Source organism: Malus domestica, chromosome 16 (assembly GCF_042453785.1).
Source record: "Malus domestica chromosome 16, GDT2T_hap1".
NCBI lineage: Eukaryota > Viridiplantae > Streptophyta > Magnoliopsida > Rosales > Rosaceae > Malus > Malus domestica.
Window position 1 is genome coordinate 19,192,612 of NC_091676.1, and position 24,735 is coordinate 19,217,346.

General features: G+C 37.5%; 1 protein-coding gene across 1 annotated transcript; it reads left to right on the forward strand.

The window, feature by feature from the left end:
* The first annotated feature begins 1,301 nt into the window (after positions 1-1,301).
* On the forward strand, positions 1,302-11,017 carry LOC103453430 (TNF receptor-associated factor homolog 1a-like). Its single transcript, XM_029096117.2, has 13 exons — positions 1,302-1,678; positions 2,501-2,717; positions 3,278-3,389; positions 4,174-4,262; positions 4,352-4,420; positions 4,510-4,639; positions 5,096-5,254; positions 5,582-5,930; positions 6,630-6,742; positions 7,595-7,745; positions 8,418-8,887; positions 8,971-9,178; positions 9,446-11,017. The coding sequence occupies exons 2-13, from the start codon at positions 2,540-2,542 to the stop codon at positions 10,826-10,828; spliced, it is 3,411 nt and encodes a 1,136-aa protein (XP_028951950.2). The 5' UTR covers positions 1,302-1,678; positions 2,501-2,539; the 3' UTR covers positions 10,829-11,017.
* Positions 11,018-24,735: the final 13,718 nt, after the last annotated feature.

Here is a 24,735-nt window from a genome sequence, read left to right on the forward strand (position 1 = left end):
TTAGTTCAATTACTATAGGCCTTTGATTGACTCAGTTCAATGTACATGATACATGTGCTCCAATAAAGTCTAACTATTTCTAGGAAAATTTGTGGCATTGGTAGGCCTATGGGCCATCTTTGTAACAATAACTCTAATATTATTGTATTGAAGAGGCTTAATTAAACCTTCATGAATTGAGAGACCTCATACTTTTATCATAATACTCATAAGGAAATATTTGGAAAAAAAAAAAATCTAACCACTATTTTTTTACATTGAAATCATGTTTTAAACGTATTCTAATCTTAACTCATTAGAGCATCTCTAATCATGTTCTCTATTTCAAGTTAAATTTAACTCTTTAGAGCCATTATGGGTTGGTCGGCAAAAAATCCCAAAACTCCACCTTGAGATGGAAACCCTTAAGCCCAATATTGGGCTAGGTTAAGTGGTGGCGTGGGGTGTAGGGTCATGGCCTACGATCATTTTGGAATGTATGGATTTCGTTGTAAATCTAGGTTTCATGTAGAGTAGAGATGTTGTAATAATCTACGACGTTAGGCGCAAATGAATGGTGGCTCAAGGCCGTCATCGCAACCTGTTCCTCGAATTTCGTCGAGGAAGGAGGAGCCTAGTGCCTTCGCAAAAAGAGTGCTCATATTACGTCTAAGGTTCAATATTCTTATGATGATTATGACCCAATAGAAATACAGTTTTTATTTATTTTAATTATCATAAAAATAATAGTAATTAATTATTTTTCAAACTTAGGGCTAGTTTGGAATTGCTATGTTTTTTTTTTTTCAAAACTACTTCTGCTATGTTTTTTTTTGTCAAAATTGAAAAGAAGCATGTAAATGTTTGGTTAACTATAGTGCTAAAATTGTTTTTAGCAAAAAAAGAATAGGATTGTTAATATGAAAGTTTCATTAATTGGTATTCGACTTGCCTTCAATAATTGTTTGCTTTTATTCAAAAGCATGTGTATAGTTGTTTCCTTTCAGCTGTTTTGGACCTATGATTTTGAAGAAAAGAATATTTTTTTATTTACCAAACACAATTAAGTTCCTATTTAAAAAAAAAAAAATGCTGTTTTTGAAAAAATTGAATCAACCCCAAATCAACCCTGATTGTAAGACACCGTCCAGAAAGTCCATGCTGTTAAACCCGGAGCTGCAATTAAACCTAAGACGGCCTCGTTATCTTAAGAATAAAATGGGCCCCACAAGGTGCAAGGCCAATAAAACTAGTCTCTGTTGTGCTCCCCCACATTTGTCACCGACCCTATGTAACCCTGCATCCCCTTCTTTTTATTTGTACCCCCATCAATTTTAGTTTTCTCAATTATATATTCCTTTAATTTTTCACATTTCAATAATTAAAATTAATTCCTCAAAACAAACAAAAAAAATCATATTAACAGAGGGAAAAAAGAAAAGTAAAATTTCCATTTCCAAAAAAAGAAAAATAATTAATCAAAATTCAATAAAAAGAAAAATCCAAAAATCTAAATTAAATAAAATTAGATTTTCTTTTTCGGGTTCCGCCCTTGCCCAATTCTCTCTCTCTCTCTCTCTCTCTCTCTCTCCTGCTCTTCGACCCATCTCTCTTTTTCTCTCTTTCTTCCTCTCTCTCTCTCTCTAGAATCTCAGGGCTTCCGTTGGCCATTGTGAATAAGCTCTAGTCTTCGTTGCAGGTTCGTACCACTATTCGATCTATTGGATATCGTTTCCGAGATTCCGTTTTCTGTTCCTTCTGTAATTTTTATTTTGAATTTCGTCGCTCTAGGGTCCATAGGGTTTCTATTTGATCGCGGTCGAAGGGGATTGATTATCCACGATCTTAGTTTGATTGGTTCGGTTTTTTGTGGGTTTTTAATTGGGTTGAGTTTCCTGCAATTGGGTTCATCAAAATGGTTCTGACTTTTTAGGGTTTTTGATTAGCAATTTCATGCTTTCAATCTGTTTGGTTTCAATTCAGTTTGGTTTCTTTAAGTATTTGCAATTTCGATTTTAGGGTTTATTGGTTTTTGGTATTTCGGACGTGGGTTTTTGGTTTAGGGAATGGTAACTGATAAGCTGTTTGGTTGCATAGAAAATCATGGAAATTTATGATTAAGTTTAATATTTATTGCGTTTATGTTGCCTAAAGTCTTGATTGCTGTAAAACTGTCATCCTCTTAGCCATCAGTTGAGCTGAGATTTTTGTTTTGTCAGGCCCCAATTAAATTGATTTTCTTTTTTTAAATTTTACGGTCTTCTCACATTTGCTAGCAACCAGACAGGACAGAAAGGGTGATTCAGTTTGTTAAATTTGAATTTGGTTAACATTTCTCCCCTGAAATTCAAAAGTTGTGATGTCTGTTGTTTTATTTATTGGCTCTTTAAGCATTATTGTGTAATTGAGTAAAAGAAAAGTTGCTTGTAGTGTGCACATGCTTCTGTTCGTGCAATTTTGGTTGAAATCCTAATGTGAATAAATTTCTTTGTTGGTTGTTTTTCTCCTATCATGTGAGCAGGGTTGGAAAAGTGTGAGGACAGGAGTTTTGGAGTGGAAAATGGCTGGGATTTCTAGTGAAGAGTCTGGACCAGGAAGGTCTACAGAGGGGATTTCAAGTGGGCAGCGTTGTCTCTCTGGGGAAGCCTTAGCAGAATGGCGGTCCTCTGAGCAGGTGGAAAATGGAACCCCATCTACTTCGCCCCCTTATTGGGACTCTGATGACGACGACGACGGTGGTATTGTTTTATGCACTACATATGCTAATTGCCTAGTGTGTTAGAATGTGTATTCCATTTTTTTTTCAATAATACCAGGCTTGTGGAAATTTTGAATCAATGGATCAAAAAGATACCAAATCTAGATACCAATGTTTTATAGCTACTATACAGATGATATTGTTATTTCCAAATACATTTATGTATTTTACTTGAAAATGTGAAATAACATAGTATACTTTCACAGGCTTCAGTCAGTTTCTTTTTTTCCAAAATCTTATTAAACCTGCCCTTGCATAATTTTACTTTACTTTTGACTGCACATCTCTGCATGGTATCAGTTTTATAATGTCATTTCCTCCCAAATTTCTGATTTGATATAAAGGTTTAATTCATCTTTTGGTATATTTCATTTCTAATTACCCTTTCACTCCGCCATGGATTGAAAATTTAGTCTTCCTTTATTCTATTGTAAGAAATAAGAAACTCTACATTTCCCATGTCATTTATTAGTGAGTGTTTCTGCTCTCAAATTTTATTTGGATGATTTGTTAAATGTTCACAAACCTCTTACTTTATAGGGCCAAAGCCATCAGAGTTATATGGAAAATATACGTGGAAGATAGAGAAGTTTTCTCAAATTAACAAAAGGGAACTTCGTAGTAATGCTTTTGAGGTTGGCGGCTACAAGTGGTATGAATTCTGAATATGCTTAATTTCTGTGCATGTTGAGCATACAAAAATGCTATCACCTTAGTTTGCTTGTTTAGATTGTTCATATTCACCGTGTATGTGGTGAGACATGTATTCTTTCATAGACATCAGTTAGTTTTTATTTTCTTTGTTGTTGGGGCAAAACCAAATCATCCCGACCCCACTTGGTGGGATAAGGCTTTGTTGTTGTTGTTGTTTAATATTTATTTATGTAGGGGAAGGATATGCCCCTTGAACAAAATTCTTACATGCACATGCTGCTGTAAAGTTGTGATTTGAATGCTTGTAGGACAGAGAATGGCTGTTTGAAAGATTTGTGTAACTATTTAACATGTACTGTATTTTTAATTTTTGGCTTCGGCGAATTGATAATCATTGAGTCCTCCTTTTTCCACACAACACATGCAAAGACTCTACCCACGAATAATTAGTTAAGTAATTAGTGGAACTATTACAGACTGCTTTTCCTCTTCCTTATGCTTAACAGTGAATGTATTTGACATACCATGTAATGCTCCAATCATGGGTGGTTATTTTGCAAACATATTGGGGGTACATCTTCAGGATTCCTTTTGTACCCACCAAGGGAATGTAGCCTGAACTCATTTCTGAAGGGTTGCATAAGTGCTGCAGTGTGAGAAATGTATATGTCCACGAGACATAGTTACCCCTAAAGTTTGGCGCATATTTACTGATAGATGCATGTGGCTTGGGCAAACAGTCATCATAAGATGAGTTAGTTTTGAAATTTTTGTTGTGGCAGGTATATCTTGATCTATCCCCAGGGTTGTGATGTTTGCAACCATCTCTCTTTGTTTCTTTGTGTAGCTAATCATGACAAACTTCTTCCAGGTGTGTTATTATTTCCTTTGTTGAATTATCTTGATTATCAATTATGTTTGGGGTATAATTATGGAATTTCTTGTTTGTCTGTCTACCAGGTTGGAGCCATTTTGCTCAGTTTACTATAGCTGTGGTAAATAAAGACCCTAAGAAGTCGAAATATTCTGGTTGGTTGGTTAATAATTTTTTTTTGTTTGTTCCAGTGGGTTCTTAATTTATCCATTACCAAGTTTGAGTGCGCATAAAACTTTTGTAGATACATTACATCGCTTTTGGAAGAAAGAGCACGACTGGGGATGGAAAAAATTCATGGAGCTGTCAAAAGTATTAGATGGGTTTATTGATGCTGACACTCTTATAATAAAGGCGCAAGTCCAAGTCATCAGGTGCTCTATGATTGTTTAAGCTATAATTTGATTTATTGAAGAATCAATCTTGTATTTTTGACTTATAATCAGAAAAAGAGTATCATAGTTAGGTCTCAACATAACCACTTGTTTTGCAAATTCAAGGATACGTTATAGCTAAGAATGCACTATATCTTGTCTATTGAAGGGAATCCACTTCTTATGGATTTTTATTTATCTAGTTTTTACTTTTTATTTATAGTTTTTTGTAAGTTAATGTTTCCTCTGTTTTGATATTGAAGTGCATCCTCTTATGTTGTCCTATTTTGTTTTTAAATCCAGCTTTACTATAAAGCTCCCCATTTAAACTCACATTTTGACCTTTGGTGGCTGAATATTGTTTTGGCAATTTATCATGTTGCTTTCGGTGTTTTCATTTGCATGGAATTTATTCGTCTTTGTAAGTGTTCCTATTCTTTGCTTCTTGTTTTGTAGGGAGAAAGCAGACCGGCCCTTTCGCTGCCTTGATTGTCAATATAGGAGAGAACTTGTTAGGGTATACTTGACAAATGTAGAGCAAATTTGCCGTCGTTTTGTGGAAGAGAAAAGAAGTAAACTTGGAAAGTTGATAGAGGATAAAGCTAGATGGTCAAGGTATGTCTTTGATTTTGGAACTTCTATCATGTTACTGTTTGGAATGATCATGACTGAGTTAACTATACAATTCCCTATTTTGGAAGACATAATGTTTTGAGCTTACCTTTACCGTGCTTCATGGTTCTTGTAAATGTGACTTGGTAGGACTTTAATGAAATTTTTGCTATCTGCTGGATTTTTAGTAACATGGTCACTTGGGTTCATGTGTGTTCTTGGACGCATGTATGTCTGCATATGTTTGTACATTTATTCACTTACTGGTTACTTGGTTAGTGGTTACATGTAATTCATTTCTTGATAACATTTCCTTTGATGTGGTCGCAGCTTCTGCTCCTTCTGGGTGGGAATTGAACAAAATGCTAGGCGTCGTATGTCAAGGGAGAAGATGGATGCAGTCCTGAAAGTAGTTGTTAAGCACTTTTTTATTGAGAAAGAAGTTACATCTACGTTGGTAATGGACTCATTGTATAGTGGTTTAAAGGCTCTTGAAGGCCAAACTAAGTCCAAGAAAAGTAAGGTGAAACTATTGGATACTGAAGAAGTGCGAGCGCCAATTGTTCGTGCAGAGAAAGATATGTTTGTATTGGTGGATGATGTTCTGATGCTACTTGAGAGGGCTGCCTTGGAACCATTACCTCCAAAAGATGAGAAGGGTCCTCAAAATCGTACAAAAGTGAGTAGCTAACATCCTATACTAAGCAATGATGTTTGGTTGGTTGGTCTGACGCGTTTAAATCTCGGTTGTTGGTTGTGTGGTATAAAGGATTCAATTCCTTTTTTTTTTTTGTAGATATTTCATATTGTCAGCTATGTTTATGTTCAGGATATTGGAAAATCATTATCCGGTTAGGAAAAGACTTGTCTAACAACAAGAAGTTCATTTCAACCTAGGATTTTTGGTTTACAGTTCTTTCTAACTTCTGACCATAAAAGGAAACTCTATACCCTTTATTCCCACGTCCTGAATTATGCTTCTCCTCACTGCTATCGGAAATTTGGATACATTGAATGCCATTATTCATTTTAGTAGTCTAGTATATCTTGATATCTAGCAGCGCTGTTCACTGTTCACTGACTGGTTAACTCACTGTTCAAGGTTTTTGTTGTTCTAGTCAAAACTCATTCTAAGGGAAAAGATCATTAGATGCAAAGATCAATAGATGTTGGTGTTTTAGTGATTAGAAGGATTCTTCATATCAAATTCTCACTTCTAGCCATCAAGGGAGTGCAAAATTAATATGAATAGGAATTTAGTACGTTTTGTAGCAAATAAGGAACATATTATAGTTGTTGGTGAGGATGTGTAATATCTGTTTAGTTTCCACTCTTTTAACTGCATGATTTCTGAACAATCATTCTGCTATTCTGTCAGGATGGAAATTCTGGAGAGGACTTCAACAAAGATTCTATTGAGCGGGATGAAAGGCGTCTTACGGAATTGGGTCGTAGGACTGTAGAAATATTTGTCCTTGCCCATATTTTCAGGTGTTCTATTAATCCTAATATATTCTTTTCTTGTTTATGTAATATTTGAAGATTGTCCCTTGGCCTTCTTTATTTTGAATCAGTTGCGAATTCTACTACATATATATTGTGGGTATGTTTCATACTAAATGGTAGGAGACTTATGGTTTATGATTTTATCTGTTAGTGAGAATTTTGGTTGGTAATGGATATGGGTCCTTATTATTGTGCTATCATCAAATTTTCATTTATATATTTTCTTTCATAGGACGTGGCATGCCATGTTTCTTTTAGGATTGTGGTTCCTGGTATACTACACAAATTGAAATAGGTAGTGTTATGAAGAATGATTCATTCAAGTACTTTGAACTAAGCTGCTGCCTTGTGGCTGGAATTAAAAATGATGTAATTTAGATCATCGCCCGCCCACGTAGGATAAGGGATTTTTGGATCCTGCACTATGAGTACACATTAAGAAGTAAGATATGGATTTTCATTGTTAGTAATTTTTTTTGCAAATTATTGCATATTATCTAGTTAATGCCATCTCCTTTGGTAATGTGGAATGGCTTCATAGTTAGAATCTTTGCCTAGTGAAAATAACAGTGCTTTTTCATTTTGGGCTTATTTTACCTCAAAACAGGTTAAGAGTGCGCATTTAGCGTTCTAATGAAGTTAGCAATTTTTTATTAGTGGAATTCAAATATTTACATTTTGGATTATGAATATTCCCTTGGTGGATGATTGTTGATAATTTCGGAATTTGGACTATGAAAACCAATTGTACACCACTCTTTTCAACAGTCACGTGATATTCATATTTACTTGCCTATTCTTATTGATGGTGCCATTCTTTGTCCTATTTACATGCAGCAACAAAATTGAAGTTGCTTATCATGAATCTGTTGCATTGAAGAGGCAAGAGGAACTCATCCGTGAGGAAGAAGCAGCATGGCAGGCTGAAAGTGAGCAGAAGGCAAAGCGAGGAGCTACTGAAAAGGAAAAGAAGACAAAGAAAAAACAGGTTTGATTCTGTTCTATGTAATATCTTGTTTAGAATGTAAATGCGACTTTTCAGAGTAGTTTTAGAGGATTATGATATTCCGAACTGGCCTATTAATGTGAATCAGTAGTGAGTCTAACACCATATGCCTCAACAGTTGTCAGCTGAAATGCTGTATTTGTTGATGACATATTAATTCCTTTCCTCTCATTCAAAAACACCAAATGGTTAATTAGTAGCACAATAATTTTTAGGATTACTATGTGGGAAAAAGCAGCCTCATGGGAATTGAATGTTTTTCTAGTAGCCTTTATTGGAATGGATATGTTTAGGAATGTTGCCAAGTCTATTTCCATGGATACTGGATAGGGTGCGTGTCTTTCTGAACAATGTTATCTTTTGGCTTCATTTTGTTCATATATTGCCACTTTGAAGACGAGACTGCCCCGTGGGATCCATTTTTAACTAATCTTACCTTCTAATCTTCTATTTGGGTCCTTTAGATAGTTGAAAAAATTCTCTTCCCACTCTAGGGTGGAAACTATAATCTATTATATGATGCTACCTTTTTGTTAACCTTAGTTGAAATTGAAACCACTGCAATAAGGAAGGGTTATTGGTTGCATTTGCTAAAAGTGTTTCCTTATTTTTCCCATTGATTGTTCACACACCTCCCTTGCTTCTTTTCTACAGGCTAAACAGAAAAAGAACAACCGGAAGGGTAAGGACAAAGGGAGGGAGGAAAGGCCCGATGTAGTAGCACAAGAGAAACAAGAACACCCTACTGAAGAAATGAAAGACTACACACGGGATGAAGAACAACCTGTACTTGAAAAGCCAGATACGCTGGAAGATGTATCTGATGTGTCTGATTCAGTGGATGGTGTTGCGGAAGTACCTCCGCTTGATTCTGAAGACAGAGATGCTGGTCCAATAAATTGGGATACCGACACATCAGAAGTCCATCCTCCCACAGAAGCTAGTAGCAGTGGTATTACTGGACTGTCATCCTTGCAAAACGGAGTAACTGAAATAAAGAGTCAATCTGTGATGGATGATAGTTCCTCAACATGTTCTACAGATTCTGTCCCATCAGTGGTAATGAATGGGTCATATAAGGGGAACTCATTATCTAGCTACAAAAACCAGAAATCTCCTGGCAGGTAAATATATAGCTTACATATCATGCTCTGAACTTGATGATTATACAAGGCACTTAATCAATGTACTGAATTCAAAATTGCAGGGGGAAACACCAACTCCCCAAGGCAATAAGTGACGGGAACAGTTGGCCAAATGAGACGGAAAGTCAGCCTTCTGGGCCTGTAGCGGATGCAGGATATCAGAACGATGCTTCTGGAAGTAGTAGTAAGGCGGGTGCATTTGAGTCAGAGCCTGCTGTTCACTCATTGCAGGATCGGATTAAATGGCTGGAGCAGCATGTTGTTAAGAAGGTGGATATTTTTTTTTATCTGTAGAATTTTTATGGTGTCCACCTAGTTTTGAAGAGTTTGTTGCTGTTGTTGGCCCATCACTTGTATTTTTAACACCATAATTTGTTTAAGTCAGTGTCCTCAATGTTTCCTCTTGCATTTGCGATATTTTCATTATTCCTTGCTATCCCTAAACCCTGAACTTGTCAGCATTAATTGCAATTTCTTTTATTTTTATTTTTTATTATCCATGAGTGACATAATTTTTTTGCACGTGGTGTATAACAGGAGGAAGAAGTTGTATCTCTGCAGAAAAAATTGAGTATCAATGATGGGGTTGATTTAGAAAGACCCTTGAAAGACAAGACACCAGCAGTAACATCCTCTCCTGGAAGCCCTTCTAAAGATGTGCCCCTGAATGGTCCACCAAAGTCAGAGAGCCAGAGTGGTGCTGTTGTAGAATCTATTCCACTTAGAAAAGGATCCTCAATTGGTGCACAACAGACTGAGAGAGTGGTACCTTTGACTACTTCACCGCAGAATAATGGCATGTCCAAACCTCATACTCAGAAGCCTACTACTCCAAAACCAGCTGAAAAAGCCATGGCACAGCAAATGCCTGTGATGTCTAGGCCTTCCAGTGCTCCTCTTGTTCCTGGTCCGAGGCCTACTTCTACTGTTGTGCCTACAGTTCAAGCTCAAACTGCTCCTCAGCTTGCCCGTTCAGTAAGTGCAGTGGGCCGGTTGGGGCCTGATCCATCGCCAGCAACTCATAGTTATGTTCCCCAGTCTTATAGAAATGCCATACTAGGTAACCATGTTGCTTCAGGTTCAACTGGTCTCGCACATACTAACTCCCCAAGTTCGGGAGTGAGCCCATCCCCAGTATACTCTCAGTCACCAGCCTTGGTATCTGCTCCAATGTTCTTACCTCGGAGCTCTGATATGATGGACCCAAGCCCAGTTAAGTCAGGCTTCCCGTTTGGCATGGTGACGCGGGATGTGTTGCATAATGGACCCCAGTGGATGGATAATTGTCAACGGGAATCAAGCAAAGGCATGAACTATGATCCCTCCTCCTTGCTTAATGATCAAAATTTCGACTACTTCCATCCTTTACATGGTGGGCAAAGGGAACACTTGTCTACTGAGTTCCCAGCCTGTACATCTGGGCGCCAAACCCAAGGTGTATCGGCAGATGAGTTCCCACACCTTGATATCATCAATGATCTGCTTGATGATGAACATGGCTTTGGTGCAGCTAGAGGAAGCTCTGCCTTTCACTCCGGTAATGGGCCAAGTCACTTAAATCGGCAGTTTTCTTACCCTGGCGATTTGGGCATATCTAATGACATGGGATCTGCAACCAGCTCGTGTAGGTTTGAGAGAACACGGAGTTACCAAGATGATGGGTACCAGAGGGGCTACACATTAGGGGGCCATTTCGAACCACTTAGGGAATTTACTCCGCAAGCTGGTTCGCTACCTTATGTGAATGGGCCAATTGATGGGTTAGTTCCAAACCAGTGGGCAATGGCTGGTTCTGATCTATCTCAACTTGGCATGAGGAACACAGGACCTGATGGTTACCCATACTACAATCCAGAATATTCGAATATGGCATGCAGGGCGAATGGTTACACTGTATTCCGGCCTTCTAAACAACAGTGAAAGAGAATGAAGGAACGATGGAGCCTGCCCGCAAACTAGTGGGTCACTGTCCGTTGTAATAATGTATTCGAGGAAATTGCTGGGTCATTACATTTGGAGTGAGGTTGTAATCTTTTTCATAAGAAAACATTTTGTAAAGAGTGTTTCTTCCACCCTTTTCTTAAGTTAGAAATGAAGGCTTGGTTTATATGCTGGGGTTTCTCGGTTCTCGGTTGAAGAAGCAGGCTTCAAATTTTTTCTCTTAACACTTATGCTCCTACCGCTTTGAGTGAAGGTTTTTTACTACTGTGATGTCCCCAAGTATCAAGCTCGTATTCGCTAGGTGCCTCCTCCTCTCGGGTGCGTCATGCTCCCGGCACACAATTTCCGGCAGAGCCACAACGGATTTGAACAATATAAACCTTTGAAAAGAGTACATGGTTTAAACATTGACTACTAGTTGTCAACATTGCATACCATTGGCAGGACTATTGACAAAAGCTTGTTCGGGTCAAAATTAAATTAATAGGCCTCACTCGAGGAGAGATTTCTACCACGTACCTATTTTCTTATGTCGTTTCTCTTCTTTCATCACGTGAGAGAAAGATGGGAATAGTGAACCGGCTACACTCAAGATTTTGCCGTGTTTAAATATTACTTCATGTGAAAAGTTTGACAATCTTTTCTGTGATAAGGTGTTGAAGAAAGAAACAGTCATGTTTTAATTTATCCCCATCGGAGAGAGTAGTCCCTTTTGGAATTGGATTTTTACCTATCGTAATGGATGACTTCAGAATTTGTTTTATGTCCATTAGTGTCGAGTCCCTGGATCTTTCCTATACCACTAAACGATTTGGACTATATTCATATATCACGTATTTATTGGATTTTTTTTACGATAACTAATGAAAAAGGTTTGAAAATTTTGAGTTTTAACGATAAGGACAAAATAAAGGGTAAATTGAATAGTACCATGATTGACTTTTTAGTGTAAAAATATGGTTTTTCGTTAAAGTGAACAGTATCTGAAGCTTTTCATTAAAGTTCCCTCCCCTTTTTTTTAATAGTGGAAACACAAATCATGTTGTATTATTTTATGTGTTACTACTATAAGAATAAATGATATGCATATCATCTAATCTAAATCCAGATATTATAATCTAAATGGAATAAAATGTTGTGTTTTGAATACACGAAAAAACTGCTGACATTTTTCTTATATGACATAAATTAACCAATGGATGAAGGAATTAGCAAAAGTAATAAGTAAAAATAAGAAACAATGGAATCATGCTTAGCGCTTAGCTGCTGAAAGAAGAGTAGCAAGTACTGTTGAAAATCCAATTGAAAATTAACACGTTTCTAAACAAATGAAATTGAAAACTAAGAGAAAGAAACACCACTATCCTAACGGACCAGTCCAAGTACCAAAGCTCGATCTCTGAGGCTCTATCCGGATTTCGGAAGATGTGGAGACTTTTGCCAAGAAAAGGGTAAAAAAAAAAAAGGACTCCAAGAACGGGAGGGGCTCCTTGTGGAGCCAATGGGTAATACTTTAGAAAGCATCTTAGCAAGTACCTGTAATGGCCGACTTCGTGTGGACAATTCCAACTCTACTGATTGACCTAACTGACTAATTTTCTAGACACAAAGCTAACCTGATTGGGACTCACAAGATGGCTCATCAAAGGCCTTAATCTACTAACAATTTTTTATAGAAATCATTTTGTAACTAGTGGTCAAGACACAGTCGGGCGCCTGCGGATGACTGAAGTGCCCGCCAAGCCGCCCGAAATGCACAAAAATCGTGGACGCTGAGTCAGCTCCTATGAGAGGTCGAAGATGAGCGTTGATGTGAGGAGTTTGGAGAAGGGTGGTTGCGTGGGTAGGACGGATCTGTGAGAGATTGTGTGTGGGGATTCTTTTGCAGGCCATTGTTTTTTATTTTTCAAGTCATTAAGGTGGTGTTGGTTCAAGTATTTAATTCTTTAAGTGTTTAAGCACGTGTTCATTTGTGATTGTGAATTTGTTCATTTCAGTAAGACTCATTTCTTCTTTCAACAGCTAAACATTATTAAAAGCAATGGACAAGTATACGTGAAGGGGAAAAAACACATTTCTTAATCATCAAAGACCCGTAACAGTAACACTGCTTAAAAACCATGTATTAATTGTACAAGTTTGAGGCTTTGACTAGGAAGGGTGGACAGCAAAACCTTGGGATTAACCTCACGTTTTCTTCCTTAATCTTTAGTCAAATGGTTTGATGACGTATTCAATTTTGTTGAACTGTACTTGGGGACTAAAAGAATGATTAAAAAAAGAAAAAACCAGCAGTCAACAGTCAAATTCCTCCAAATCAATAAAATAATAACAAAGTTCCACCATGGTTTTTGCTATATATAACACAGCACTCCCCTCATGAAATTATTATAAATACGTGCGACGTATCTCAGTGCTAGGGGTGAGAGGAAAATCAAATTCCAACCGATTTCAAGCCGAAACATTCTAAATATTTCAACCGATTCAAATTCGAAACCCGAAAGACTATACCATACGTAAGAAATATCATGGGACTTGTAAACATTAATGCATTGGCTGTGCTGCTGCTGCTGCTGCTTTGTCTTGCACACGTACATCCCAACGAAGCTAGCAGGATTCTCTATGCCCAAAGGCAAGAGCTCAGCTTGCAGTCTCTTCAAAGAGGCGACCTGCCTCCTGATGACTCCTCTAAATGCACCTACATTCCCGGCACCGGCGGATCGGGCTGCCCACTCAAGGTCAAGAACTATGCAGGCCATGGTCTGCAGCATCATCACTATGCTTCTGCTTATCCTCATCTCATGGTTCCATTTGGTGTTGCTGCCAATATTCATAAGTAATGAATTTCTCTTTTTATTTCCACATAACTTTTCGGCCTTCGGCTAACGATCAAATGTAAAAGTTGATTTATTCTTTGTAATATAAAAGACCCTTTAACTAATCTGTTAACCATGCTAATTATATGAATATTCTACATAATTAAGATGGTTTTGCGAATGGTTTGTATTTAGTTTACTTGCTCTCTAACCGAGGCCGCCACCGCCTGCCTATCTCTATCAAATCTCTTGCACCAGATATTCTTGATGCGTGTGTGCCAATTTTTAATTTTTGTCACTCAATTCACTAGGTTATGGGTATCCATTTAATTCATTAATTTATAAAACCCTAATAAGCTTAAAAAATTAAAGACAAGAGAATAACCACCGTAATACCACCATTCCACCCCGTCACCTCTGCCAAAAGTGCCCAGTGAAACATACCACTTCGACAAAAATAAAAAACATACCACCTACTTGGCCCACCCTCTGCGGCCTAACCTCCGCGATTCCATCTACCACCCCCTTCTACGAACCACTCCTGATCTCCTCTTGTTCCCAGACGCCCCGTCCTCCGAGACTCATCCCCACCCAAGGTCGACCCGGATCTGTGACGTCAGTAATGAAAAAAATAAAAGAGAGAGAGAATGAGAGAGGAGAGAGGAATGGGGTGAGAGGAGGGAGACCAAGGGAAAAACAGCAAAATGATGTTGCATGTAATTATTATAGTGCCCAAATTTTTTTTTGATGAGAAAGTTAAAATGATACTTTCCCGAAGTTCTGGTTGAAAAATATGTTTTTGTAAATAAGTAGGTTAGACATCTTCGCTGAGAGACGAATAAAATCATGTAATTGTAGCCCGAAACTCTAATGTTCTGTTTTTTAGCATTATGGCCTGATTACTATGTTTGAATTACGAAGTTAAGGGTCAATTTTGGGGATCAAGTATACCTTGGGAAACAAACAAGAAAAAAATGTTTGGCAAGGCAGAAAGAAAAATGTGGTCTCAAGCTGAACATGCTGGGCGGCTTTTCTTTGACCGGAGCTAGAATTAGCTAGTGACCAAATCTCCAAAAGTACTACTGAAAATTATTAGTTTAATTATATAATCAATCAAATCTTTGTTAGCACAAAACATGCTTATTACCTTAATATTAGATAAATAGAGGAAACTGGATATTTTAGTTTTTTTATTCAAGAGATTAAGAGAGCGAGAGTTGAATAATGAAGGACAGTTTAAGTGTCATTAACATTCATGTTAAGAAGGTTCAAACTTGAACATCTTTTTACGGATCCCTGGACAATTTTAAACTGTCCTCTTTAAAACGAGAATGGAGGACACTGGCATATATATTAGACTTAGAGTTAGAATTGGTCCATTTAAATCATAGAGGACAGGTTTTAGCTGATCTACATCTTACGACTTTTGTGGCAGTAATATGTTTTGATAAGATAAAAGTTAGGGGGAGATTAGTTACTCTTACCACCAGCGTCAAGGTATACTCATAATCTTGAGCCTTATGCTTGTCACCAGTATGAATTTACAGATCATGCATCAACAAGGATTGCTGACAACGCACGTGACTCAAATCTTGGTGGGGCAACACACAAGGCAGGGACCTTACCAACTGCCAACCCTTGTAACAGTAATTTGTTTTACGTAGATGACTAGATGTAATCTGTTGTACAACCTGAAGTACGTAAGAAATGAATTCCTATCACCAGTTCATCCAAATTTAGAATTAATATCTAAACAAACATAATAGCTAGATAAAAATGTTTGAAGTCCTTATGCTATTAGTTAACAAAGAACAGATCATTTAAAAAAGCTCATGCTTTTGTTAAGAAAGCTGACGCCTAAAAGATCTCCATTTTTGAAGCCAAATATTCTAAAAGATCTGCAGTGTACATACTAACTAATTTAATTAAGTACACAATCTTAAATAAAGTTTATATGTTTCAAACTAGTATTAGAAAGAGCAGATTATTTTATTAAAGTGGCATAAAAAAGCACGAGGCAATTAACAAATGAAGGCTTGAATATCATATGATTCACATTCACGTATAATAACACGAGGCAATTAACAAATGAAGGCTTGAATATCACATGATTCACATTGACGTATAATAACACAAGGCTGTTGTAGGCCTATTTGATTGAACGATCTAGGGTTTAGAGAGAGAGGGTGCCAGCTACACTTAGAGAGAAGAGAGATTGATTTAATTGTGAGGTGTATTTGATTCACTCCATTATGCCTTTATTTATAGTAGTAGGAGAGGTAAAATCCTTTCCCTTAAGGATTACAACATTTAATAGGTAATCTACTCCTAATAGGAATGTAAGATACATTCTCAGATTCCCTAGGATTTACACAATCACATTCCTATTCTAAATATGATTGCAACAGAGGCAACATATACGCGTGCTTTTAGTTCTATTTTAACTAATAAAAAATAACATTTACATAAATTGTTGGATTGTTAAAAAAGTTATAGAGTGAGTTCTACAAAATGCATGTAAAAAAATGTGTCCCCGATCCTAACTAACTAACTAACTATAAATATTTGACCTTTAATAAAAGTCATAGCCAACTTCAATAGTAAATTTCTACTCTCTTGCAGAAACAATGTGCTCAACTTACAATATGTCTAAGTCCACTAGATATGAGAGGAGTGACCACTATTTATATAGTCAAACAATCCTTGCGATTCTCCTGTTAGAGTTCTTGTAGAAAAACAACTCTTTCTCCTTATATCTAAGTAAGAAAATCAGCATTCTTTCATAGTTTTAATCCTACAGTGATAAGGACAACTAATTCTCTTCTAATAAGGCTTTTTTCATACTAATTTGTCACAAAGCAAGCAGCATAAAGTTTGAACTCCTACTTACAAATTCTTATATTCTTCTACTTGAGTATGAGCTAAGTTGTAAGCACAACTTTCAAATCATAATGGCACTAAGGGTTGGTTTGGTATTGCTGTGCTTTGAAAAAAAACTGCTTCTACTGTGCTGTGAGAATAAATAGCTGTGAAATAAAGCAACAATGTAATGACCGAAATTTCTAATTCGGAAGCTAATGACTAAGATAGGCCCCAAATTCAATTTCTTAGCAAATTTCACTAAAAGATTAATCTTAGGTATTTTATTATGACTGCATCTAACTTTCTCGTTAGACTACCTACGTACCCCACTAAGGGATCAAGCCATTCATAGTTCACATTACACTTCTAGAACAACATACTAAAATTTCATTTCGATCCAACGATTTAATCTCCACCAATCACAACATTCGAATGGTGGTCGACGTTTTAATTTACTAACTTGTAAATTCAATTCGGGAAGATCTGTTTGTCAGATTCCCAATCCGTAAGTTTCTAAGATCCTCAAATATTATGTACTGTAATGTCTCAAAGTTTAGTGATGATCCAACGGTCGAATGGTTGTCAATTATGAAAAATCGTACGACGGTACAATTATCCGAAAATTTTGAATATTCGAATCATTTATCAAATTTCAACAAATGGACATTGGATATAGGCTCAGGACATCAATGAGGTCCTGCTGTCCAAAATCCATAAAACCAGATTCTCCCCCACGCCCCGCCAGACGGGCCGCCGCGCGTGGTGGTTTTCGGCGACCAGAAACCTACTTTTTCGACTAACTCCAAATTCAACCAAAATTTACATGAACATAGAGCTCAACAAGTGGAATAAGTTTTATAACTGCCACAAAGTCCAAAACTGGACGGACAAGGGTCAATTCTGCTGATAAAGTCGACGAGTGCTAAAAGCTTCCCGGTGTTGATTCTTCACCCACGATGATCCAATGGGATCAAAGCTGGTCAGGATTTAGTCTTGGCATAATGGGCTACAAAACCTAAGTGGTGGCATCGGCCATCACTTTGCTGATTCATCGGAAAAATGAAAAGGGTGGCCGGAGCACTATTGGTTTTTTTGGCCTTACACCGCTTCATACCGTGGTTAATCAAGGTGGTTCTTGGTTGGATTTTGTAGAGGGGAGTGAGAGCTTCAAGATGGTGGTGATGGCGTCGAAAAATTCCACTGAAATTGGCTGGAATCAACATCTGAAAATGGGAGGTCGATTAGGTCCAATCGGGTGGGTTTTCTGGGTTATTTGGCCATCTGAACCAGGTTTCCCGAAGTGGAAACCTCCCCCTTTTTGGCTGACTAATTATAGAAACTTACAACTAATAGTAAGTCCACGTGTCTAAAAGATCTCAATACTTCCGAGGCTCGTAACTTCTTCGTTCTAACTCGGAATTAAAATCCGTTTGCACCTATGCGCTTGTAGGGTCGTCCTCTATTCAAATATATCAAGAATTACGATAAAATATATGATGATAAAATACGTCATCGTATAATTACGCTCACCAAATAGGGCATTTTCGTCATTCCCCACTTAACGAAAAATTATATGACATAATTAATTCTTAATCCGGAAGCGGGATTTCACATTTTCCCCATTCAAATATCATAACCATAAATCGATATATTTCTGATTTCCTCAACCTAAACAATAACATGAATATCTACATCATTTCTAAAATATTCAGGGCATTCCATACAGAGTGTTTGGTAAACTTTTTTATAAAAGTGTTTTTGGAAAAAAAGCAGTATTATAGTGTTTGGTAAACTTTTATGTAAAACAACTGTGACTGTGTGAAATGACAAAAAATGTATAATACTAGATGTTCCATTAATTTAATTTTCTTAAGTCTTCCCCCTTTCTTTTCTCTATTTGCATCGAGAAGTCTCTCCCACTACCCCACTACTAAACCAGACTAGGCTGGGTCACCGACTAATTCTACTCCCTTATCGAAGACCACCATCGCAGCAATACCAACTGCAATCCCTCGAACACAATCCCTGTTCTCTCGACGGAGATTTGGGATAAGTCGTGGGAGAGTTCTTGTAACATCCCACATGGACCAATGGAGAGGGGGTGATGTGCCTTATATGTACATGTTCCCCTTCCTATAGCACGAGACTTTTTGGGAGCTCATTGGCTTCGAGTTTCATTGAAACTCCGAAGTTAAGCGAGTTTGGGCGAGAGCATTCCCAGGATGGGTGACCCACTGGGAAGTTCTCATGTGAGTTCCAGAAATAAAACCGTGAGGGCGTGGTCGGGGCTCAAAGCGGACAATATCGTGCTACGGCGGAGTCGAGCCAAGGATGTGGTGGACCCTGGGTCGGGATGTGACAGTTCTCACTGAATGGTTTGCTGCATTTTTCACAAGTTTTAAATTGAGGCCAGAGCAGCATGGTGAAAATTATTCAAAGGCTTATGTGCCTACCTTATTAGACAAGTGGGTATCCATATATGAGTATCTTGAAGGGTATTTAGTCAAGAAGAGTAGTAGATACGGAAAGAAGATGAAGATACTTGAACTAGGAATGCAGGAGATAAAAATATATTTCAGGCTCTTCTTGTTATCGTCCGTTCTGTTAATGTTCATGTTCTATTCCAGAATTTCAAAAAAGCAAGTTTGCTAGACCAATTGTTTTTGCTATTGCAATATGATATTGAGAAACAACTACTGTTAGAGGCTTCATGCTGTACTGTATTGATCGGCGAGCTTCCTTTCACCATGACGCCCTCGTGAAACTCCTCAAGTGGGTCAACCTCGTCAACGTCCACTCCAACTATTATCGAGGCTTTTTGTAATAAAACCCCACACCTGACGGATTGTGCAGGTGGTAATTACCAAGTTAGGGACAATATTGGTGTTATTGGAAGTGGGCCGTATGACCCGTCGCTCATTGATACAGGTGATGTGGGACATTTCAACATTTTTATAGCGGGCCTGAATACCCTTAGACTTATGCTCATATTCTAATATATGATTCTCCTACTTGAGCATAAGTTGAAGGTATTGCAAAATTGATAGGATTTTTAGTACCTACGTAAAGGAGGTTAAAATCACACAAAATACTTGCAAGAGAACAAGGATATTGCAGTATAGATGCTCATGCAAGGTCGTTCTCCACAAGGACTATTTAAATAATTTATGTAAAACCAATTCCTAATTAACTACTTAAAACTAAAATATTTAGAAATATAATTTTGAATTTGGGTAATATTAAAAACGAATTTTAATTAATAACCAAGTAGCAAATTTGGCCAAAATTAAGAAGATAAAAGAAAAGAGTTTTTGAATACCAATTTATAAAAGCACTAGGGTTCCGCCATCACCATGACAATCATATGTATTTTTATGAACTACTTATGATCTACACATGCCACTTTGAAGGTTAGGTTTTCCTAATATATATTCTCCTTGTGATATTCAAGCAAGAACACATATTTAACATGCAATATGTCTATGATATTCAGATCAAATATAAACATGCAAGAATTGTTAAGTTCTATGAAAACGCTTCGAAAAACCATCCAACCCCTAAGACGTGATATTCATCTTAAGTGAAATTACAATTATTAACTACAAGAAGCAAAACTCAATTCTCTGGTGATATTCTGACCGAATTGCATCGAATTACTTTTCTAAAGATCCTAATGGTGATCAGTCATTAAGACAATTACACAATTTAAAACAGTGATAAATAATTCAAAGCATGCATGCAATCAATCTTAAGCAATGAAATAAAAATTACATATTCATGCCAAAGCTCAAGGCTTCGCCCTATCAAAACAGATTAGTTACACATATTCATAATTAAAATCATACAAAATATTATTATGAAGAAAATGATTGAAAATACGTTAAGTAAAAGTCTGAAATTCTCCAAGAACCCTAGCCAATTTCCTATCTCCAAAGTTGCATAAAAGAAGAAGTAGAAAAGCTAGGACCGGCCAAGCCTTATATCCCTCTACACAAGCTATCGTATAATCCCTAATAAAGTCTTTGTATCCAACTAGGAAACTAAATAATAATAAAATATACTAGAAAACAAAGTCCTAATTAAGCTAGAAGAATCTGCGAGGGAACTATTCAGCCACGCTTTAGCCTCAAATCTCTTCCAAATCCAGCCCATGACAGGTTGTTTTAAAGATCGGAACGTTCCAAACACATCTACAGAAGAGGCCGAATCCAAAATAGGTCATCTTGGGCTCCAAAACTCGCAATTAAGCCCAAAATGTCATTTTTCCAGCACCACGCACTGCTTCTTTATTCTATTTCCAGAAAATAACCGCTCGGTAGAAAAATCTGATATTTTAACACAATCAAGCTAAGCAACTCATGAACATCCTCCAACTAGAATTACTCCAAAGTTAATCCATTTGATCACGTTTTTCTCCAGAGGAAGTCGAAAGTCCTATATTGAAAATACAATTCAAATTATCAAAATTCTTCCAAAATAATAGCCAAAATATACTAAGAATAGGGTTAAATATATAATATAAAATCTACTCATTAACAACCAATAAAGAAATCAGAGGATTAACAAGGCATGATCACAAGAAGCCAATGGTCACCAATGGGTGGTAAATGATGGTCATGCTTAGTTGATCTGTATTGACAACAAATTACTTTTTCCTATCAGCAGGAGTGAGGTGCTCGATGGTCATACAAAGGTTTTTGGGTGATTCTATTAGCGATGACTTCCTATCTAGTTAAGTATAAGGTTTGGTACAAGCATGACACGTGGAAGATGAAAAAAACAACAGCAAAATTTAGTTTTTGTGAAATCACATTTCTTTGTGTGATTTTATTTTGTAATATAAGATAAAATTGTATTTTCACCCTCTTTTGATTCATAAAAAGAATTTTGTTAATAGGTAGTTTAGATATTTATTTAAGAATAATGCTAGGGAGGCCTTTTAAAATCAAATTTGCAAATCAAATAATATGTCACCAATAGAAAATAAGCATGTTAATCAACATTGAGTAATAATCTAATCATCAACATCCACATGATTTGGTTTCTACGATTTGATTTAAAAATTTGGTCTCCCTAACATTGTCCTTTATTTAATTCAGATTAAATAGTCGTAGGATATATGGTTTTATACATTTAGTCGGATTAAATCCTAGTTGTAAGATCTCTCCTCAGTCCTTAGCAGCACCTCACTCTCTCACTCTTCTTTCTCGCTCTTCTCCCTCTCGACTCTCGTCATCGTTCTTCTCCCACTGGACTCTCGCCGTCGCCAGCCTCCCCAATCCTTCTCCTTAAGATCCTAAGCCATTATGACGCCTAAATCCTTCACTGAACCAGAATCCTTATTTCCCCGACCAAAAATCACAAAATTTGAAATTAAAATTCCAAACCCGAAACTCTAAAGGATATATATATCCAAGGGTTGGAACCCGAATTAAGGGTAATTATTATGTATATCTTTCTAATATCAATGTTACTGTTTGAAATTTTGAATTTAGGATTTCCTAAAATTAGGGGTTTTGTGATTGGAATTTAGGCTTGTTAATTTTTGTTCTAAATTGGAGTTTTAAACTTCAATTTGTGTTTACATGTGCATTACAATGATAGGACCCATTTCGTAGGAATGGAGAAGAAAAGGAAAATGCAGCTAAAGTAAAAAATAAAATAACAATTATTTCATTCATACCTTTCCCAAATGGACAAGGATTGTCTGCCCTCCCACTTTCGGTGCCTTCCCGTGCCCTCCTGTTTTTGTGGTCACGGTTAAGCCACGTCAACATTTTATATTGTTTTTTATAGAGATAATAAGACAAAAATGAATAGTAATATAAAATGTTGACGTGGCTTAACCGTGACCACATAAAACAGGAGGGCACGAGAGGGCACCGGAAGTGAGAGGGCAGACAATCCTTGTCCTTCCCAAATGGTGAAAGGAGGCTTATCTACAACCCTAGTAGAGGAGTGCCCAGATGGAAATACATCTCTATCCTCAGAACCATTGGATGAAGCCAACTAGTACAAAGATAAGACAAAATACCATAAAGATATAAACCCAATAACTAGGATCTTAACATTCCCTCCCCCTTAAAATAAGGCACGTCCTCATGCAGTCAAGTGGGCATCTAGAGCCTTGCACTGGTTGGTCTCTCAAGCCTTGGGGTTCCAGAAATTATCATGATAGATGCAGCCAAAATTAGTACAGTGTGAATCTCCAAATAGACCATAATTCCAGTCCAAAGGATCAGAAGACCTTGAGTCAGGAAGGAGATGGCAAGCCCTTGGTGGAAAACAGAAAAGCTTACACCATGATGCCATGTAAGAAAATGTTTTATTGTAGCCCCAAGCACCAATGAAAATTCCAATATCGTTGCTCTAGGTTCAAGCACAACACGAGCCTGAGCACCAATTGAAAACTCAACAAGGGATATTTGAGAGTGGAGTGTGAACTCATGTGCTCCCAACAACAAAAATACCACAAGTTTTTCATGCTCCAACTTCATCTTTTTGGAACCCAAGGAGGAAGCTAAGGCAACAAGGAGATTGCACATATCAGCCTCAATCCTTTGGACAGAGAGCACCTGATAAGGGTGAAGCCTGGATTTAGGGTGAAGAATGCCTACTCCTGTGGCCAGCAGCTGCGATGGTAGACAAGTAGGCTGCACAACAGGATGTATGTGGTGTAGCTGCATAACTAAGAATGGAGGGTGCACTTTGAAATGGTTCTTTTGGAACTTAGAACAGAGCATCAACTTTATAGTCGTAGTTAAGGCATCTCCTGGATCTCATCCAGGCCAAAGGTGAAGGTTACTAGTGAACAACAGTGAGAAATCAGCTTGTAGATCAATAGTCAAGGCACCAAAAAATTGTCGTCTTATTGCAACAATTGGGATAGCTACATCGGCTTCTGCCAGCATAGTGTCAAAGATAACTCCCCATTTAGCACCAGCTTGGGCAATCTCAATTAGATAGGATTTGGCTTTAAAAGATGTTCTAACTAAAGTCTTGATCGATTAAAGATGACAATAAACAACTAGACATGAATCGAGATTCTTATGCCTTTCTAATGCCCATACGATCGTCATTTCTTGTTCTGCCTTTGGAAAAACCCAGCACGCAGTATCAAGAATACCTCTCATATAATGACAAAAACGCTATCACCCAAAAAAATAATTGCTGAATATGACAACAAAGGGAACTACCTTGGAATATAGCTTCGGGACCACTTGAGGTTGTAGAATGTAGTCATTCATGTCGATATCTTCTAAAAAAAATTCCTTGCCACATTGGTGTTTTCCAAAACATCTTAACAAAATCTCTCCACAGCACACAGTCTCATCCATCTAAAAGTGTTTGTCAACAAGGTAGTGTGAGGAACCAAAATGGTGCCAATGTCACACTGAACCTTTCTAGTTAGGAATGAAGTCTTTAGGAACCACCAATCAGGAAAATGAAATGATAATGGAGGGTAAACCATCTTGTTCACCATACTATCAAATTCGAATGTATAAATGAACACATCCATGGGGCAACGTTCCCAATTTCAACAATCAGAAAGTTAGGCAGACATTGCTGACCAATTTCTCTTTGCTGCATTTTGTCAAACCATCTTGGGTAAATATGTTTCTTCTAACAAAGGCGGGCCTTGTCTGGTTCTTTATGTGGGGGTATCGGGTGGGCAATCTAAATAACATTTGCCTTAGGAGAGAGTGCTTCCATCACATCCGTAGGGTGACCCAATGGTGGTACAACCCGACTATCATTGCAGGACTGAGAGCAACTCTGCAATCGAGATGTGGTAACCTCATTAATCAGCCTATTTTGTACGAGAGCGGCAGTGCGAAAATAGGAGCGCAAGCTTGCTCATACAGAGGAGGAGGAAAAGTGTGAAGAGTGCTTGTACTGTCGGAAGGCAAGGACCCTTGTCTTAGGCTTCCTCTTCATCTTCATGTGAGGAACCGTGTGGAGGAAACGCATGGGTTGTTGCGAAGTATAGCGAACACGATTTGTTTGCCGGGAACCCTCAATTGCAGAAGACAGGTTCCTGGGTAGAGTTGTCATTACTGTCAACAAGGGTGATGGCAAAAGCAACGGTGGAACAAGATGGTCTTGGAGCTTCGATTGTGGAGATGATTGAATCTGAGATGGAAAATGTGACGGGGGTTGAAGAGAGCTCATGGACGAAGGCATTGTGGGTGAAGAGCCAAATTCCGA

Bases quoted from the DNA above. Each gene is read 5' to 3' on its own strand.
- LOC103453430 (XM_029096117.2), top strand. From the start codon at position 2,540: ATGGCTGGGATTTCTAGTGAAGAGTCTGGACCAGGAAGGTCTACAGAG. The intron at 5,931-6,629 runs GTGAGTAGCTAA...CTATTCTGTCAG, and splicing joins GTCCTCAAAATCGTACAAAA to GATGGAAATTCTGGAGAGGA. The intron at 9,179-9,445 runs GTGGATATTTTT...GGTGTATAACAG, and splicing joins AGCAGCATGTTGTTAAGAAG to GAGGAAGAAGTTGTATCTCT.